General features: G+C 39.5%; 1 protein-coding gene across 2 annotated transcripts in view; it reads left to right on the plus strand.

Moving 5' to 3' along the window:
• The window catches only part of rapgef3 (Rap guanine nucleotide exchange factor (GEF) 3), a 61,697-nt gene extending 42,872 nt beyond the window's left edge, over positions 1-18,825 (plus strand). For both annotated transcript variants that reach the window (XM_079558804.1, XM_079558803.1), the window contains 21 exons: positions 790-850; positions 4,049-4,125; positions 4,202-4,348; positions 7,487-7,593; positions 11,519-11,604; positions 11,728-11,806; positions 12,044-12,194; positions 12,287-12,366; positions 12,463-12,493; positions 12,583-12,658; positions 13,884-14,021; positions 14,113-14,210; positions 14,291-14,416; positions 15,762-15,943; positions 16,017-16,107; positions 17,037-17,087; positions 17,166-17,253; positions 17,325-17,389; positions 17,462-17,516; positions 17,604-17,675; positions 17,743-18,825. In XM_079558804.1, coding sequence (XP_079414930.1) covers positions 790-850; positions 4,049-4,125; positions 4,202-4,348; positions 7,487-7,593; positions 11,519-11,604; positions 11,728-11,806; positions 12,044-12,194; positions 12,287-12,366; positions 12,463-12,493; positions 12,583-12,658; positions 13,884-14,021; positions 14,113-14,210; positions 14,291-14,416; positions 15,762-15,943; positions 16,017-16,107; positions 17,037-17,087; positions 17,166-17,253; positions 17,325-17,389; positions 17,462-17,516; positions 17,604-17,675; positions 17,743-17,861 — 1,980 coding nt within the window. In that variant the 3' untranslated portion in view covers positions 17,862-18,825. The remainder of the gene's footprint in view (positions 1-789; positions 851-4,048; positions 4,126-4,201; positions 4,349-7,486; positions 7,594-11,518; positions 11,605-11,727; positions 11,807-12,043; positions 12,195-12,286; positions 12,367-12,462; positions 12,494-12,582; positions 12,659-13,883; positions 14,022-14,112; positions 14,211-14,290; positions 14,417-15,761; positions 15,944-16,016; positions 16,108-17,036; positions 17,088-17,165; positions 17,254-17,324; positions 17,390-17,461; positions 17,517-17,603; positions 17,676-17,742) is intronic.
• The last annotated feature ends 379 nt before the right edge of the window (positions 18,826-19,204 follow it).

Below are 19,204 nucleotides of genomic sequence, written 5' to 3' on the forward strand. Positions count from 1 at the left end.
ACCTGGGGGTCCGGACCCCCAATGGGGTCACGAGACAGATTTGTGGGGTCGCCAGAGCATATAGATAAAAACACATATATTATTATTATGGTATTGTAGCATACGTGCTATTTTACCAGGTGCTATTATTTGTTCTAAATTTGATAAATGTTATTTTAGCCATTGTTTTTTCTTTGTTTTTTAAGAATTATATAGGTTAATGCAGTGGTTCTCAACCTTTTGGAGTCGCGACCCCCATTATAACAGTTCATTAGGATCGTGACCCCCACCTGGGTCAGACCATGGGAAAAACAGGGACATTAACCTATATTATTCTTAAAAAACAAAGAAAAAACAATGGCTAAAATAAAATCAAATTTAGAACAAATAATAGCACCTGGTTGTATGCTACAATACCATAATAATAATAATATATATTTGTATCTATATGCTCTGGCGACCCCACAAATCTGTCTCGCGCCCCCCAGGTTGAGAACCCCTGGGTTAATGTCCCTGTTTTTCCCATGGTCTGACCCGGGCGGGGGTCACGATCCTAATGAACTGTTGTAATGGTGGTCGCGGCTCCAAAAGGTTGAGAACCACTGCTATAGACTAGTGCAGGGCCACATTTGAAAGCTAAGAAAATATGTGTAAGATTTGTGTGAGTAAAACCCGACTTACAGGCGGTGGACGGCGGGTAACTGGTTAAATGATCTGTTTCAAATGGATTATCATGAGAGCGCTCTGGAGGAGTCCGCAGAACGAAGATCCCGGAAAGCGCTGACCCCGTTGTGCGTGTTGTGTCCGTAGGTGCGCAAGGAGCTGGCTGCAGTGCTGGTCTTTGAATCACACGCCAAAGCCGGAACAGTGCGTGAGTGAGACTGACATTTCAGACACAGAAACACACACAGGAAGCATTGTGGAGCATGCTTCAGATACTGTCCTCCTCTGATGGCTTTTACAAACACATGAGCACAGATGCAGCGGTCAAGATGGGGTTTGCAGGTTTTGGTTTTATGTTGGGAACAGGTGGGATTCTCCAAACATATGGACACAATATTTAAAAAAAGGAAGGAATCTATCAGGAAGATCATAGAAGGTACATATCACTGTTTTTATTTGACCTTTATAGTAAAACCAATTAAAACTAACTTGGCTTTACTAGCACGACTTCTTTGTGTCACCTCTGGTCTGTCGGATACAGTGACAACTCAAGTCATCCCAAACCTGTCTACAACATTGGAAACATTGTCTAAAAGATGTTTTAGTTAGGGGGCGCTGAGGGACAAAATGTACCCCCAAAATACTTTTTCTGTGCATAAATCCTATTTATTAACCTCTTAACTCCCGCCTGAACCGAGAGCATTTTCTCCAGTTCAGCTTTACCCAAATCCTGTAGGCCAGTGTAACGCCTCATTTGAAAGACCTACAAAACTAAATTGATCTTTTTCCTCACATCAGATTTTTTTCATCATTTTTTTTATAGGGCAGTCGTCTCATTTTTGTCAAATTTTCGTGACTTTTTTGTCACTTTTTCGTCAAATTATTTGCATTTTTTTTGTCAAATTCTTATCACTTTTTCGTCCATTTTTTTCCTCAATTTTTCGTCAAATTTTTCTCACTTTTTTGTAAATTTTTTGTCCCTTTTTCGTCAATGTTTTCTCACTTTTTTCACATTTCCATCCTTGTTTTCGTCTCAGATTTGTTGCTATTTTCCACACCTTTTTTCCAGAAGCTTTTGGACTGGGGTAAAGCTGGAGAAAATGTGCTCGGTTCAGGTGGGAGTTAAGGGGTTGATATTGCCTGCAGTTCACAAACTATCCATCAGGGGGTGCTGCAGCGCCCTCAGCACCCTGGGTTCCCACGGCCTTGTTTGCATGTATTTAATTTCGGTAGCACTGGGAAAATGGCCAGTTTAGATCAGATAAAATACTTAAAATTGCTTGAATCAAAGCACTTAATGTTGAATTTGAGTTGGTTTGAACTAATCTAAGTTAAAAAAAACAAAAAAAAACAAAGAAAAACTAAATGCTATTGCAAATGGAACAAGCACAAATAGCACTTGAATTATACTTTTACATTTGAAAATCTTTCCTGTGAGCTTGAAAAATGTGCTTGTTTCATTGCCAATAAGATGTTTTATTGATATCTTAGACTAGACCAGATTGACAAAAGATGTAGATTGATGGTGCGTTCATGTGGTCCTCGGGTCTCGGGCGTACGACTTCCCCAACTGGGAAATGCATGTGAACGCTCGCTCGACTGGGGAAAACGCCCGGGAACTCGGGTCCAAACAAGCTCCGCACCAGTGTTAAATTCGTCGACTAAAATATTTAGTCTTAATTTTAGTCAAAGTGATATTTTAGTCGACTAAAATAAGACTAAATAAAAATGAAAAGGAGAGACTAAAATCATCCAAACTTCTATTGAGCGTCTGAAAGAGCCTCAGATCATGTAAATTCTCTGCCAAAGGATCAGCTCTGAGCTTTGTTCATGTGGAGCAGCTCCATGAAGCAGAGGAACAACATTAAATATGATTATATTAAACATTATAAATGCAAGTCTTAATTTTAGTCGACTAAAACTAGACTAAAATTGAAACGTTTTTTTGGACTAAATCTCAACTAAAATAAAATTACATTATAGTCAAAAGACTATGACTAAAACTAAATAAAATATGTTGTCAAAATTAACACTGTTCTGCACCTGACTGCGGATATCACCTGATCTGTTCTTTTTAGTTCAACACAGCTACTTTTTTGAGTTTAGTGTTGGCTGTCGTCATCCTCATAGTAAAATGCCCGACTTAAGCGTTAGCAAAAAGTAAATATACGTGATTTTCTTTTTCTGAACTAACAAACTAACGTTTAGCTTTTGAGACGCTAACAACACATTTAATTGACTAGCTCAGCTAAGCGCTCAATGATAAAAGACCGTTTTTATTTGATGACTTTCCCACATAAAAACAACATGAACACAAACCAGCTGGGGACAATGACGTCACATGTTGGGAAAACGAGCTCCCCAGCGCACATGAACGCACCATAAATCTCCTAATTCAGGTATGTTAAAGCGGTACTAAGTAACTCTTGCCCCCAGAGGCCATAAGTGCTACTGCAGGTGTCGTAGTTGCGATTTTTTTATTCATTGTCCGTGAGAGTAAATACTACGCTGACAGAAAAGACAAAGGGAGAGAGGGATCTTGCACATCCAATTACACAATGGAAATATTTTTTTTCACTCAAACGTGGCTGTAAATACTGTTTAAAGGAATAGGCCACCGTTTTTACATACTGAGATATGTTCTTACCTTAGCTTTGATGAGTTCTTTAGGACCTGCGCAGACGGCGTTAGCATTTAGCCTCTCCTGCTCTCCACCATAGCTCCAAAACAGGTCAAGATAGAAGCTACCAAGCTCTTCCATCCGCACAGTAAAGTGAAGATTACTGCGCCGATTTCGAACTACTCCTGGTATTATTACGCCTTACAATATAGTTCCCCCTTTTATCCGCTTAGAAAATCCACATTGTTTAATTATACTTTGTAGTGGAACACTTCACGTAACCATATTTAAATAGGGAAAACGTGGAAGAGCTTGGTAGCTTCTATCTTGACCTGTTTTGGAGCTATAGAGGAGAGAGGGAGAGGCTAAATGCTAACGCCGTCTGCGCTGTGTTTACGTGACTGAAGGCACGGGGGAAGATCAGACAGGTCCTAAAGAACTCGTCAAAGCTAAGGTAAGAACATATCTCAGTATGTAAAAACGGTGGCCTATTGCTTTAAGCGTTGCAAGCTCGCAGTTAGCTTTGCCCATTAGCCTATTAGCTTCTTCTTCGTGATTCTATTAGTGTGTATTGGTGGCTCCGGTCCGGTGGTCCGGCCAGAGACACCAGGGGGATTACGGGAATAATTTATAATTCTAATGTCATCTGTCTGTTTTTAGTTAGTTTTTTCCGGTGTTTGGAGCGATGTCAAATATATACACACAACAGAGGGCACTATATTATTGTATTTATTGTCTCATCATAAAGGTTGTGTTCTCTCCACTCACTGTTGTCTGTGTGTGCAGTGTTCAGTCAAGGAGACAAGGGAACCTCGTGGTACATCATCTGGAAAGGCTCTGTCAACGTCATCACACACGGAAAAGTAATGACGTAATGAAAGCATATGCCTATTATTATCGGAAGAGTACTATAAAAAAAATATATACTTTTGTCCACAGGGTCTGGTCACTACTTTGCATGAGGGGGAGGACTTTGGGCAGCTGGCCTTGTTGAACGACGCTCCTCGCGCTGCTACGATCATCCTGAGGGAAGACAACTGCCATTTCCTCCGGGTCGACAAACACGACTTCATACGCATTCTCAAGGTAGGGGAGACCGGCCCGGGAAACAGCACAACAATAAAGAAACAACGCTAGATGGAATGCTTACTTTATTTTACCTGTAGTCTCTAATTCTTAATAATACTCTGGTGATACTTAAACGATAATATATGAAGCAAAATAAACCCCATATTAGTTCATAGTATACATAGTTCCCCAGCTTGTTCTTACATTATGCACTGGGACAAGGCCGTGGGAACCCAGGGTGCTGAGGGCGCTGCAGCACCCCCCGGTGGATAGTTTGTAAACTGCAGGCAATATCAACCCCTTATCTCCCACCTGAACGGAGCACATTTTCTCCAGCTTTACCCCAATCCAAAAGCTTCTGGAAAAAAGGTGTGAAAATAGCAACAAAACTGAGACGAAAACAATGACGAAAATGTGAAAAAAGTGAGAAAACATTGACGAAAAAGTGACAAAAAATGTACAAAAAAAGTGAGAAAAGATGGACGAAAAATTGAGAAAAGATGGACGAAAAAGTGATGAGAATTTGACAAAAAAATGTGAATAATTTGACAAAAAAGTGACAAAAAATGACAAAAATGGAAAAAAATAGAGAAAAAAGTGAAAAAAAATTGACAAAAAAGTGAGAAAAAAATGACTAAAAAGTGACAAAAAAGTGACAAAAAATTTACAAAAAAATGACAAAAGGGGACAAAAATGTGACAAAAAAGTGAGAAAAATTTGTCGAAAAATTGAGAAAAAATGGACGAAAAAGTGATACAAATTTGACAAAAAAATGCGAATAATTTGACGAAAAAGTCACAAAAAATTGACAAAAATGAGAAAAATTTGACAAAAAAATTAGAAAAATTTGACGAAAAATGGAGAAAAAATTGACAAAAAAGTGATAAGAATTTGACAAAAAAATTCTAATAATTTGACAAAAAAGTGACAAAAAATTTACAAAAAATGACAAAAAGGGAAAAAAAAATAGAGAAAAAATTGAGAAAAAATGGACAAAAAAGTGACAAAAAAGTGACAAAAAAGTTATAAAAAAATTACAAAAAAATGACAAAAGTGGACAAAAATTTGACAAAAAAGTGAGAAAAATTTGTCGAAAAATTGAGGAAAAAATGGACGAAAAAGTGATGAGAATTTGACAAAAAAATGTGAATAATTTGACGAAAAAGTGACAAAAAAGTCACGAAAATTTGACAAAAATGAGACGACTGCCCAACAAAAAAAGTGATGAAAAAAAATCTGACGTGAGGAAAAAGATCAATTTAGTTTTGTAGGTCTTTCAAATGAGGCGTTACACTGGCCTACAGGATTTGGGTAAAGCTGAACTGGAGAAAATGCTCTCGGTTCAGTCGGGAGTTAAAGGGGGCCTATTATGCAAAATCGACTTTTTCAAGCTTTACATCATGTTATTAAGTCATTCCCTCATTAAAAACATGCCTGAAGTGTTGCCTTAGCACATTCACGTATTTTCGAGTAATCTGTAAAAACTCCGATGGCAGCCATTTTAGGGATAAAACGCCTGATTCCTTCAGGAAACGCCTCCGACCTCCAGGATACGCCTCCGACCTTTCGTCACCAGCCGAGTAACCAACCACTGCCCCTCAGCAGAACCCCCTCGCCGCAGTGTCTAGCCCTAAGATGTAAACAGAGTCATCATGGAGGATTAGCTTCATGTGTTGTGAACCGGAGCCACAGCAGACTTTTACAAAGACACACATCAGTGTTTCTGTTACCTAAAGACCCAGGATTAAAACCGGTGACAAGAACACTTATTTCAGTGTCTGGTTCTGCGCTGGGCCTTGATGATGCACAGAGCCTCCGGAGAAAGCTAATGCTAAGCTAAACCTCGAGTCATCACGTGGAAACGAGAAATATGCACACATAAAGTCAATAAAACCACCACACACATGAAGAACCGTTTAACAATGATCACACACGGAGCCTGGCTTGTTGATTGTGTAGTTTATTGCTCACATTTCATCTACAGTGAGTCGTAGCCGAGTGGTTTTCTCCCGGAGCTAACAAGCTAGCCGCGATAAGCTAACGGGAAAATTCACTGAATACAAGCAGCATATTATGCATTGAAAACGTCACTAAAACAGGCAACTGCTTGAAGCAGCCTTTATGACGATCACACACGGAGCTTGGCTTGTTGATTTCGTAGTTTATTGCTCACATTTCATCTACAGTGAGTCGTAGCCGAGTGGTTTCTCCCGGAGCTAAGGCACTATTAGCCGCGACAAGCTAACAACCTTCACCTTCACAACATTCATTGAAAACAGGCAGCATATTATGCACAAATAACGTCAATAAAGCAGCAACTACTCGAAGCAGCCTTTACGATGATCACACAATGAGCCTGGCTTTACACATTTGTGGTTTATTGCAGACTTTTCATCAACAATGAGCTGTAGTCGATTATAACAAGCTAACGGGTAACCTCGAAAAACCACTGTCCACCTGCACAGATAATGTCCGTCTTTTGAGTCGTATGGGCTCCTGCAGATCCTGGTGTCGTCCATGGGGGTATAGTTAGAGATCCATAGGGCATGGCAGATGCAAAGAGAGAGCCTCCAAACAGCAGTTATTTTTCAGGCAAGAGCCCCTTCCAAGCGTCCGGTGTGGAAGGTTTGTCTCCAAATAATATCCTGTGTGGCCATTGTTCACAAAGTGATAAACAGTAGGTCCTTTCCAACAATAAAAAGTAAAATGCACCGATCGTAGTTTCAATACAGTTGAGACAACGAGCGTAGTGTTTGTTGTGATGCCACAGACAGCGTGTGGAGGGGGCGTGTCGGAAAGGGTCAGAGGTTCTTAAAGAGACAGGGGCCTATTTCAAGTCATTCGCTACCACCATTTTGAAAGAGCAATTTTATACAAGGCAGTTATTCTAATTCACTGCATTTACAGACCAACAGACGGTCTCGTCATCATTGTAGTGTGATATAGACTGGTGCTATGTGGCTGAAAAAAGCATAATACCCCCTCTTTAAGAGGTTAATAAATAGGATTTATGCACAGAAAAAGTATTTTGGGGGTAAATTTTGTCCCTCAGCGCCCCCTAACTAAAACATCTTCCCACGGCTCTGCACTGGGAGCATTTTGTTGTATATTCTTGTGTTTAGCCGATAGACTCGAGACTGTATTTAATGCGTGCAGGATGTGGAGGCGAACACCGTGCGGCTGGAGGAGCACGGGAAGACTGTCCTGGTGCTGGAGAAAAGCGCTGAGTCGACTGAACCCGGAGCTGGAAGTAACAGCAGCAAGTAAGACACGCTCCATAGAACTATACTGCAGCAAGAAAGACTATACAAAGCCTGTGACTGTTTACAGAGAAAAGCCCTATTCGCACGGGATTAGTTTCACCTGGGACCACATGCGATTTGTAGTAATCACGGAGAATGTTTGTGATGTTATTCCTGTGCGAATGCGCCATGTCAGTGATTTGCGAAGTAAAAACTCCCCGCAAATTACCTACTATATTTTGCTGAACTCCGAGGTCCTGTGATGAAACTAATCCAATGCGAAAGGGCGTGTCTGTGATTTGGACAGAGACGGGGAGGATCCGACACGTGATGAGGCTTTTTTTGTTTCCTGTGCGCAGTTTTATTTACTTTTGATGAAGAATGGAGGCGGCATTAGAGAGTTTAAACCAGTGGTTTCGTTTGGCATCATTTTGAGAAACAGCGTCGTAAAAAAACCCGCACGGAGCTGTTTTTATCTGTCATTAATTCAAGTCTCATCACATTCGTTTTTGTTGACATTTAGTTATTTCAATTAAGAATAACCAGAGATTGCAGAATAAATTGAGCCAAACTAAACCAAATTTCAGAACGCAATCATAAAACATGATTTTTTTTTAATGTATTTTTTATTTTCTTTATTTATTTGATAGGGACAAGGCTGTTATAAAGGCAAAATGCAAAGAGAAACCACGCGGTGTTCTGCATGTTGGTGCTTCAGAGAGAGCCAACCTGCGCTCACAGTTTATGTCACTCCAACTACACATTTACAACCAACTACGGTTAAACACCTTTCACGGAGAATTGTCCGTGGTAAGAGACTAAAGCTTCACAAATTCATTCAGGTGAAAGTTAATTTTACAAATGAACTCAGAAAGGAGCGCTTTGACGTCATATCCAGGAGATGTCAATTTCGAATCTCAGGCTTCGGTTATCCCGTGCGAATTCGCCACATCAAAAACAGACGTCGGGGGGTGATTGTTTTATTATATGGGGTCCCTAGATAATGCTTATCCCGTGCGAATAGGGCTAAAGTCTTTATGGAGCAGAGGTGGAGAAGATCCTTTGAATAGCACTCTAAGAACATTGCCAAACTGTACTTACTTAATACTATACTACTTCTTTAGAGCTCAACTAGAGAAGCTGATGTCTGTCGGCGTCACTAACATGAATTCATTATTCTTAGTTTTGTTAAGAAAGGATGGAGTTTGTGTTGTTTACTTTGTCATTGTAAAACTGTGCTTGAATAACTCTCAGACACAAACATGGACTTTGCTCCTTAAATATATGGTAATCACTGCTGAAGAGTCGACTAAGCAAAGACCAGACAATGGTCAGTATGTTGGCCTTCATTAGCGTTGGTCAATACCAGTGTGGAAATCTATACAGCATATACATCAACACCCTCTTTATGACTCCCCTCGAGATATACTGCAGCGTTTATTAAACATTATGTAATCTTTATTGATGGAGAGAGAATATTGCATTTGCCGAATGTTAGCCCCTGTAATTACGCACAAAAAAGAAAAGCATTAATGATATACACTCAAATAGAAAAAAAGCAAATCATAAATTGTTTTAAAGTTAATCCATGAACTAGCAGCAGTAATCCTTCATACATAAAATACTTACTTCTAGCTCATGCTGTCATTATGTCCTCGGGCAAGACGCTTTACCATCGTGTCTATTGTGAAAAGGTTTGTGAGTCGTCGGGGGTCGGAAAGGGTGTTGCCAGACGTATCAGTTGGCCCCAGGGCAGCAGTGGCGACAGCAGTAGCTTACCCTCACTCTTAACCCCCACCTGAACCGAGCACATTTTCCCCCGTGTTTGGCTTTACCCAAATCTAAAAGCTTAAAAAATAACGTGCCTGAAAAGCAATGCGACAAAAACACATCGATGAAAAAGCAAAAAAAAAGTGACAAAAAAAGCAACTAAAATGCGACTAAAACGCAAAAAAAAAAAGCAATGAAAAAGAATCAAAATCACGACAAAAACATGACAAAATGTGACAACAAAGTTACGATTACTTTTGTAGGTCTTTGCTTTCAAATGAGGCATTAAAATGTTTCTCTCCAGTCAAGAAGCTTTTAGATTTGGGTAATGCCGAACTGGAGAAAAATCAGGGGAAAATTCCATGATGGTAACTATGGTAACAGTCAATTTTTTTGTATTTTTTTATTGGTTTGTGGTTAATATCTTCTTATTACTTGGACCATCCACATGAAACAAAATATCTTCTCTGTCGGCACGTATGAATCAAATCATTTTCTCATAAATCTGTCCAAGAGTGGTGATGTATCAAATCAAATGTATTTATATGAAACAATACAATCTATACAGGCAGCAAAGCAATAACAGCTCAGATTTTGGCCATGATGTGTGCAGAGTAGAAATGTCTTTTAAAATGGTCAAGCGTCTGTGCAGCTCCCAAAATCAGTCCAATACAAGGGGTAGAAGATACAGAGAAAACAACAAAGGACCCAAAATGGACCCTTAAACCCTTAACAAAGCCAACAAATCTACAATTAAACCTTTATAATCTCTTTATAAACAAGCACTTAGGATTCTAGAGGAAATCGCGACAGTATCATCACTGTCAAATATTGACCAAATATAAAATGCTCAATTTTGAATATATAGTTAAATCAGCCAATCTAAAATTACTATTCAAGATGGTTAATAATGTGGCACCTCCACCACTAAAAAAGTTTGTCCAATTAACATCTGATCAGAGTCAGAACAACAAGGTCACCAGTCAATGGCCAATGGACCAAAACAAAAACAGCATGAGGACAATCGGCATTTTCTTTTAAAACTATCTCTGAATGGAACAAACTTCCAACTGCACGGAAATTATGCAAAGACTTGAAACGATTTTGCCTGAGTGTGAAACAACATTTTCTGGGAAATCAAACATGTCAGCATTAAAGAAAACAACAACAGCAACAACTAAATTTGACATCTGAGAGGGGTCGGGGTGGGTATAGACAATAGAGGAACAAGATTTCCTTTTATTAAAATGTACTTTTTAAAAATTGTATATGAATGTAAATACTGTCTGTAAATATCATGAACTGCATTTTTTTATGCTTTTTGTAGTGTTTTGTAATTGTCTGTCTCGGGGACGGCAGATGGAAATTTGTACCAGAGCTAAAGTCTGGTACAAAGCATCTTTTCATCTGCTAATTAATGCTCCTGTACATGTCCCTGTCAAATGAATAAAATAAAATAAAATAAAATAAAATTCCCACCTGAACCGAGCACATTTTCTCCAGCTTCTGGAAAAATTGTGCAAAAATAGCGACAGAACTGAGACAAAAACAATGATGAAGATGTGACAAAAAAGTGAGAAAACTTTGACAAAAAAGTGACGAAAAAAGTGACGAAAAAAGTGACAAAAAAATGACAAAAAAGTCAAAAAAAGACAAAAAAGACAAAAAAACAGATGAAAAAATGATAAGAAATGACAAAAAATGACAAAAAAATTGACAAAAAAATTACAAAAAAATTACAAAAAAATTACACAAAAAAATGACAAAAAAGCCACAAAAATGAGTTGAATCCCCCCCCCCCAAAAAAAAAAAAAGATGGAAAAAAATCTGATGACGTGAGGAAAAAGATCCATTTAGATGAGTTGTGTAGATCTTAGCTTTCCAATGAGTCGTTACACTGGCCTACAGGATTTGGGTAAAGCTGAACTGGAGAAAATGCTCTCGGTTCAGGCGGGAGTTAAGATGTTAAGGCACTCCACAATGAAGAGTGCCTTAAGGGTCATGTGCATCATGTTGGAAATAGAAAGGACTTTCAGCCACAAGAATAATACTAAACAATGACAATAATAATCAGGTTTGAGAATCTAATCCAAATACCAAAACAAAACCCAAATAGCCAATCACAATCAAGTACAGCATTTGAACTATTGTTGTTCTCTCTCATTGTATCACGCAGGTACACGGTGATGTCTGGGACTCCCGAGAAAATCCTCGAGCACCTTTTGGAGACCCTAAAGCTGGACAGTTCTCATGACGCCACAGGTGACACATCGTCTTATGTAACTTAAAGGTCTCAGTCAGCTGCCGTGGACGTTATCAGCTGCCGTGGACGTTATCTCGACAGTAATGTCTTCTCTCTTTCTCTTTTTTTTGTTCCCTCCGCAGATCTGTGTGTGAGCGACTTTCTGCTCACTCATAAAGTCTTCATGCCTTCCAGTCAGCTGTGTCCTGCTCTACAGCACCAATATCCTGCAATAAACCGATAAGAAAGTGACGGATAAGGATAAGCAGCGGCTACCAACTTACTCGTATACAGAATAGATGGATTCGCATTAGAACACACGCTCATAAAACAGCTATTGGATATTTGACATGTTTACAATGTTTGATGAAGGGATTAAGCTCAGAGGGGCCAAACAATGTTATTTAAAGGATCTTATTACTAAAGGACTTTCCATATAATCCTTAACATAATGCTTACTTATGGGGCTGAGCTGTCAGACGGCTCAGAGCAGGAGAAAGCCGCTTATATTCTCAAGAAGAAGCAGAAGGTGGTGAAGCTGGTCGGCCAGTGGGTGGCAGTGTACGGCCTGATGCTGAAAGAAGACCCCATCGCCGTTGACTTTTTGGAGGTACTCACATCGATTTGTACTCACATATTTAAATATTTGTTCCCGTTTCAGCTAAATGAGTTGCATTCTGTGTCTCTCTGTCGTCTGCGCAGGGTCTGAGGAAGGAGGTAGCCGGGGATTACCGCCTGTGCAGCGTGTTGAAGGAGTTCAGAGAGAGAAGGCGGACCAAAATGTAAATCGTATACGTTTGAGATCCTACAGACTGTGACATAACTCTTTAATGCGTGCGATTTTTCCCTCATACACTGTCTGTACCTTTTCTTTGCAGATTGGAAAATGGGTACCAGTCTCTAAGCAGGGTAAGAGTCATCCTATGGAAGAATATATACGACAGAATAGCGGTGATTGATGTTGTTTCTTTGTCGTTTTAAAACGTGTGCCCTCTCAGAACCACCAATTTGACTGGTTTTCAAATTGTGAAGAGCCAGTTGGGAGATTACAGCCAATCAGAGCAAAGGATAAAGGTAAACAAATAGCTTTTTGAAGTAATTGTAATGAGTAATGAGTATCTGTGCTCTTACACGAGTAAAAAGAAATTGTGAGTATATCTTTAACCTCTTAACCCTCGCCTGAACCGAGCACATTTTCTCCAGTTTGGCTTCGAAATCTAAAAGCTTCTTGTAAAAAAAAGCGTCAAAACTGAAATGAAAACGAGGATGAAAAAAGTGACCGAAAAAAGACTGAGAAAAACGTGCTGGAAAAGCAACAATAACACAGTTAAAGAGTGACAAAAACCTGGCGAAAAAAGGGTAAAAAAACAAGGAAAAAAGCGACAAAAACAAAAACTACGAAAACATGACAAAAATGTGACAAAACCACAGCGACAACGCAACAAAAAAGTCATGATCAGTTTTGTTGGTCTTAGCTTTCAAATGAGATGTTAACACTGGTCTATAGGCTGCAAGCTCCTGTTAAGACGCTCTAAGATTTGGAAAAATATTTAGTCTTAATTTTAGTCAAGGGGATATTTTTGACGACTAAAATTGGACTAAAACTAAATTAATAGTTTCTCATGAGACTAAAACTGTGACTAAAATGTCCAGATATTTTAGTCGACTAAAATCAGACTAAATAAAAATGAAAAGGAGAGACTGAAATCATCCAACTTCTATTGAGCGTCTGAAAGAGCCTCAGATCATTTAAATTCTCTGCCAAAGGATCAGCTCTGAGCTTTGTTCATGTGGAGCAGCTCCATGAAGCAGAGGAACAAGATTAAATATGATTATAATGAATATTATCAATGCAAAGTCGACTAAATTAGTCTTAATTTTAGTCGACTAAATTGACATGCAATTTTAGTCGACTAAAACTAGACTAAAATTGAAAAGATTTTTTCGACTAAAATTAAATTACATTTTAGTCAAAAGACTAAGACTAAAACTAAATTAAAATATGTTGTCAAAATTAACACTGAATGTACTTAATTCTTATGATAAAATAATCTTTTTTTTGTCATTTCCTTTTGACATACTCGGATTATTACATCATTCCATGTTCACAAAACTTATGTCATTAATCAATTGCAAATCAGACTTTTACTCAAACTGGTCATTTTTTACACTTGAGTAATTATTTGGTCGCAACTTTTTACTTCTTGTGTAAAATTTGTTAGTTAATGTGTAAAATTATTTCAAAGTAAAGTAAAGTTTGGCAGTTTTTCTTTCTAAATTCACGCTGCCTTTTCCTCAGTGCTGTATGAAATCTTCGAACCGGACCACAAGCCTGTGACCGTCATGCTCCCGGTGAACAGCTCGGTGCAGGACGTCATGTCGGCCATTTTGAAATCTGCATCTGATCACGCGCTGGTCAAAATGAACTCCGTCGGAGGTGAATATCTTTTTTTCCCTTATGTGTATTATATCTCTTTAAATGTGAATTACTATAAATTCTACAACACAAAAATGGATGTTTCGTTCAGAGAGAGCCCAGCTGAAGCTCGACTCCAGCGCCGTGTTCACCGCCCTGGGCCTGAACGAGAGGCTGTTCATCTGCACGAGCGGCCAAGTGGAGCAGCTGGTAAACGACAGGCACATTTCGCATGGCGCCTTTAATGAAGCATTAGACTCAAGTGGTCCTGTTTTGTTTGGGTGCTGCAGCGGCCCCTGAAGGAGCAGCTGGGACCGGAGCAGGGATCAGCAGACGTCCTGGAGCAGATGAGCTCCAAAGACATCGCCAACGAGCTCATCAGCTACGACTGGGAGCTCTTCACTGCCATGCACGAGGTAGTGGCAGCTCGGTTTAGAGGCGGCAAACGGATTTTGTTTTTAAAAAAGCTTTATAGTTTATGCAACGTCGGAGGTGTCAGCAACGTTTCTGCCTGTCTATCCAGGACGTCTCTGGCAAATATATTGCTTACCACCTCATGATTCAATACAATACTCCTTTTTTTTAAGTAAATAAGTGAATAAATGATCCCTGACTTATCACAAAATGGACCTATTGATCTGTCAGTGGCAGGTCATTCATTCAATCTTTATAAAGGACGCAAGTGAGGACACACAATCCATATTTATGTTAAAAAATTGACATTCAAATGAACATGAAACTATCATTTAAAAGTATTTGTGTGACAGTGTTTGGTCCAAGTGCTTAACCTCTTAACTCCCGCCTGAACCAAGAGCATTTTCTCCAGTTCAGCTTTACCCAAATCCTGTAGGCCAGTGTAACACCTCATTTGAAAGCTAAGATCTACAAAACTCATCTAAATTGATCTTTTTCCTCACGTCATAAAAAAAATTTTCCATCTTTTTTAGGGGGGGTTTCAACTCATTTTGTAACTCTTTTGTCATTTTTTTTGGTAATTTTTTGTCATTTTTTTGTCAATTTTTGTCACATTTTTTGTCATTTTTTTGTCAATTTTTGTCACATTTTTTGTCATTTTTTGTCACATTTTTTTGTCACATTTTTTTGTCATTTTTTGTCATTTTTTTGTCATTTTTTGTCATTTTTTTGTCATTTTTTTGTCCATTTTTTTGTCATTTTTTGTCATTTTTTTGTCCATTTTTTTGTTTGTTTTTTGTCATTTTTTCGTCACTTTTTTGTCACATCTTCATCATTTTCGTCTCAGTTCTGTCGCTATTTTCACACCTTTTTTTCCAGAAGCTTTTGGATTGGGGTAAAGCCAAACTGGAGAAAATGTGATTGGTTCAGGTGGGAGTTAAGGGGTTAAAGCAGAACTAAGTAACTTGTTTTCCTTAATGAATCCTTTCCGTAGTCCCTGTGGGGGTGATACAAGTGTTTATGGGATGATTGGAGGGGCTTTCATCTCCCCCTGGTGTCTCTGGCCAGAAAACCACAATTGCAACTTGACTGCCACCGGACCGGAGCCACCAACACACACTCATAGAATCACAAAGAAAAAGCTAGCAGGCTAACGGGCAAAGCTAACTGCGGGCTAACGACACTTTAAACAGTATTTACAGCCAAGTTTGAGTGAAAAAGAAACAGATTGAGAAAATGATACAACCAGCACTCAGAACTACATCCAATATCTTGAAACTAATAATTCAGAAACTCTGTCCCAGGAAAACGAGTCAGTCTTTCTCTCTTCTTCTCTTCTCTCTGCAGGTGGAGCTGGTTTATTACGTCTTCGGGCGACACAAGTTCCAGAGGGCGATCACGGCCAACCTGGAGCGATGTGTGCGGCGCTTCAACGAGATGCAGCACTGGGTGGTGACGGAGCTGTGCCTGTGCCAGGACCTGGTCAGACGGGCCGTTCTCCTCAAGAAGTTCATCAAGATCGCAGCCGTGTAAGGCCTCCAGCTGCACCACTGGAAGTGCTTTAGTGGCTTCGATACATAAATGTCTCTTTTTCTTCCACAGATTAAAAGAGCAGAGGAATCTGAATTCGTTTTTCGCCGTTATGTTTGGTTTGAACAACAGTGCCGTGCAGAGGCTTCATAAAACCTGGGAGGTAAAAGCCACACAAACACAAACAAAAGAGGATTTATGGACTTGACATTACTCACGAAAACTAATGTGACGTACAGGGCCGGATTTAAGTCAAATGGGCCCCGGGGCTAAAGCTTTTCAGGGCCCCCATATATTCAATCGATAAATCAATCCAATGAAAGGATAAATTAATGATTTAAAAAAAAAAAAAAATGAGCATGAAGAAGTAACTTTTTACATATAACATAGTACTATGTGTACTAGAACATACTAGTTTGAAAAAGAAAATGGGAAAAGGGAAAAAAAGAGAAAAAAAAGAACAGAGATTTTATCCCAGTGTCACTCAATGAAAATGAATCAGACCTTGTTTAGAACTGCTTTAGACCCAGATTAGTCTTGGTTTAGTCTTAGTTTAGTCTTGGTTTAAACCTGGTTTAGTCTTGGTTTAGTCTTGCTTTGGTCCTGGTTTAGTCTTGGTTTAGTCTTGGTTTAGTCTTGGTTTAGTCTTGGTTTAGTCTTGCTTTGGTCCTGGTTTAGTCCTGGTTTGGTCCTGGTTTAATCCTAGTTTAGTCCTGGTTTAGTCTTGGTTTGGTCCTGGTTTAATCCTGGTTTAGTCCTGGTTTGGTCCTGGTTTAATCCTGGTTTAGTCCTGGTTTAGTCCTGGTTTGGTCCTGGTTTAAACCTGGTTTAGTCTCGGGTATAAAGTCATGTGATAAAGCCTTGCATGTGAGGGAGTCTGCAAAGAGAGAGGGAAGCACACATTTTTCTCCTTACGCCCAGGGGCCCTTCCACCTGCTGGGCCCCTCAGTCTGCTGGGCCCCTCAGCCTGCTGGGCCCCTCAGCCTGCTGGGCCCCTGGGTTTAGCCCTTTTAAGCCCCTGCATAAATCCGGCCTTGATGACGTAGCATTGTTTTATTTACACATATGGTTTTTTTTTCCTTCTAATGACAGAGAATACCCAACAAAATTAAACGAGTTTACTGCCAATATGAAAGATTACTGGTGAGTTTTTACTGATGGTTCTGAAACAAATCTGTATCAGAGGTTTAGAAACAGATTGAATTTGTTTTTTGTTTCCAGAACCCTTCGCGTAACCACAGAGCGTACAGACTGGCCGTGGCTAAACTCAGCCCTCCGTACATCCCCTTCATGCCTCTGCTCCTCAAAGGTGAGGCTCATGAAGGAAATGTTTCATCCAACAATAACAGAATAGTTTCTAATTGTGCTGCTTTAATCCAGACATGACGTTCATCCACGAAGGGAATCCTAATTACATCGATAAACTGGTGAACTTTGAGAAGATGGTAAGATCTTGTGTTGTTGAAAGTTGCTCTGAATCTAAATAATAATGTTTTTCTGCATGTTAAACATTTCAGCGCATGATCGCCAAGACCATGCAGATCGTGAGAGGATGCAGGAGTCAGCCTTATGGTGGGTCTATTATTATTATTATCATTACTCAACACACGCTACGTTACATCACAACCTTTTAATAGACACGTTTGTTCATTTTTCCAGTGCCTTCGTCTCCACAGAGAGGTTTAGCAGATCGAATGTTTCTTGATGGACCTGCCACTCGAATATCTACATGTAAGAGTCCTTTGTTCACTTTAGTTTATTTAGATTCTTTAAGCTGAGATCTTCTGTACCTCTTTAGACTCTGAACATGCCTATCCTCTGCGGACGCCCAGTAACATCCGCCACTACATCCTGAACCTGAAGGTCATCGACAACCAGCGCAGATTAACTCAGCTCTCCAGGACGCTCGAGAGCTAGGACTTTTACAGGAGAGGATTTGGACATGACTGAAGCAGAGAATCACTGGACACATGGACGACAGGCACAGAAGAACTCTGTGTCGTGTGATTTTACATAAATGATCTATGAATAAACTCTTCACATGAACTTACTCACATCTGCACTTCTGCAGCGACATCCAAAGGTCACTTTAAGGCCTTTGTGTACATAAGTATACAGTATATAATGTATATAGTATTTTATCAGCACTTTTGCTACAACACCACTATGTGGCATGCTTGTATTTGATATTAATTTTCTAAATAAATTATTTTCACAGAAGTACCAGCACAGACATTGTAAAAATTGGAAATACTTTATTAAACAAACAGGAAACAACTGACTTCAAAGAACCCATTGAACCCCCAACAAAAACTATGTCCCCAATATGGGGTGAGAAATTCACAACAAATTATTTAGCATTCGAATCCAAATACTCTCCTTGTCATAAATATGTACAACGTCTTTTACAAAGTCAGAGAGAGCTAGAAACATGGGCTACATTTAAAAAGATCAAACCCAGTGCTTTCTCCTGAAGTCACTGGAGCAGTGTGGAGCAGATCCCATTCAGAAAACATGAGATGTTTCTTAGTGTTATTGTAGACTGGGTCTAAATGATACAATTAACCATTCTGTTTTCAGCCTACACTCAGGCTTTTGCCTTAGGACAGTTCCTGTTAAATTATTTGTTGAGTCAGTTTCAAGAATCGAAGGAAAATGAACCAGACGCATTACTGTGCTCAAGTGTGAAATCTTAGTAGTAACAAAGACACTCTGCTGCTGCTTTGTGAGAGTACAGTAAGTGAAAAGCAAAAATCCCACACAGTCTACACTCTGCTCCTTCAGAAAGCAGTCACAAAACACACAAACGCACGGTATTAAAACAAAATGTGAATATAAATATTGCACTTTCAAACAACATCGTGTTCCCAGAGCCGTGTTCCCTTTGCTTTGTTACAAAACCACACTCTGCAGAGCACAGGCTTCAGGAGCTGGAGCCCAGTGGGATGAACTCAGCTCTGGGAAGACCACTCCGACTCAAACATTCATAAATATACCATCCACACACATCCACTCACCGACACGCGGACAGTATTTACATCAAGGCACACTTCTATGTGGAGAAATAAACATGTTACGTCCCTGGAGTCTTTGGTGGTGACTTTTACCATGTAGTTTTTAACAACATTACATACAGGACTGACTCAATAAAAGACTAAAATACAGTAACACTGAGCTGTGAGGAGCAGTCAGTGCTGCTGCTGCTGCTGCTGATGATTGTCATGTCTTTGGTTCTCATTTGTCGATTATGGCTATAGCTC

The sequence above is a fragment of the Gobius niger genome, assembly GCF_951799975.1.
Source record: "Gobius niger genome assembly, chromosome: 6".
NCBI lineage: Eukaryota > Metazoa > Chordata > Actinopteri > Gobiiformes > Gobiidae > Gobius > Gobius niger.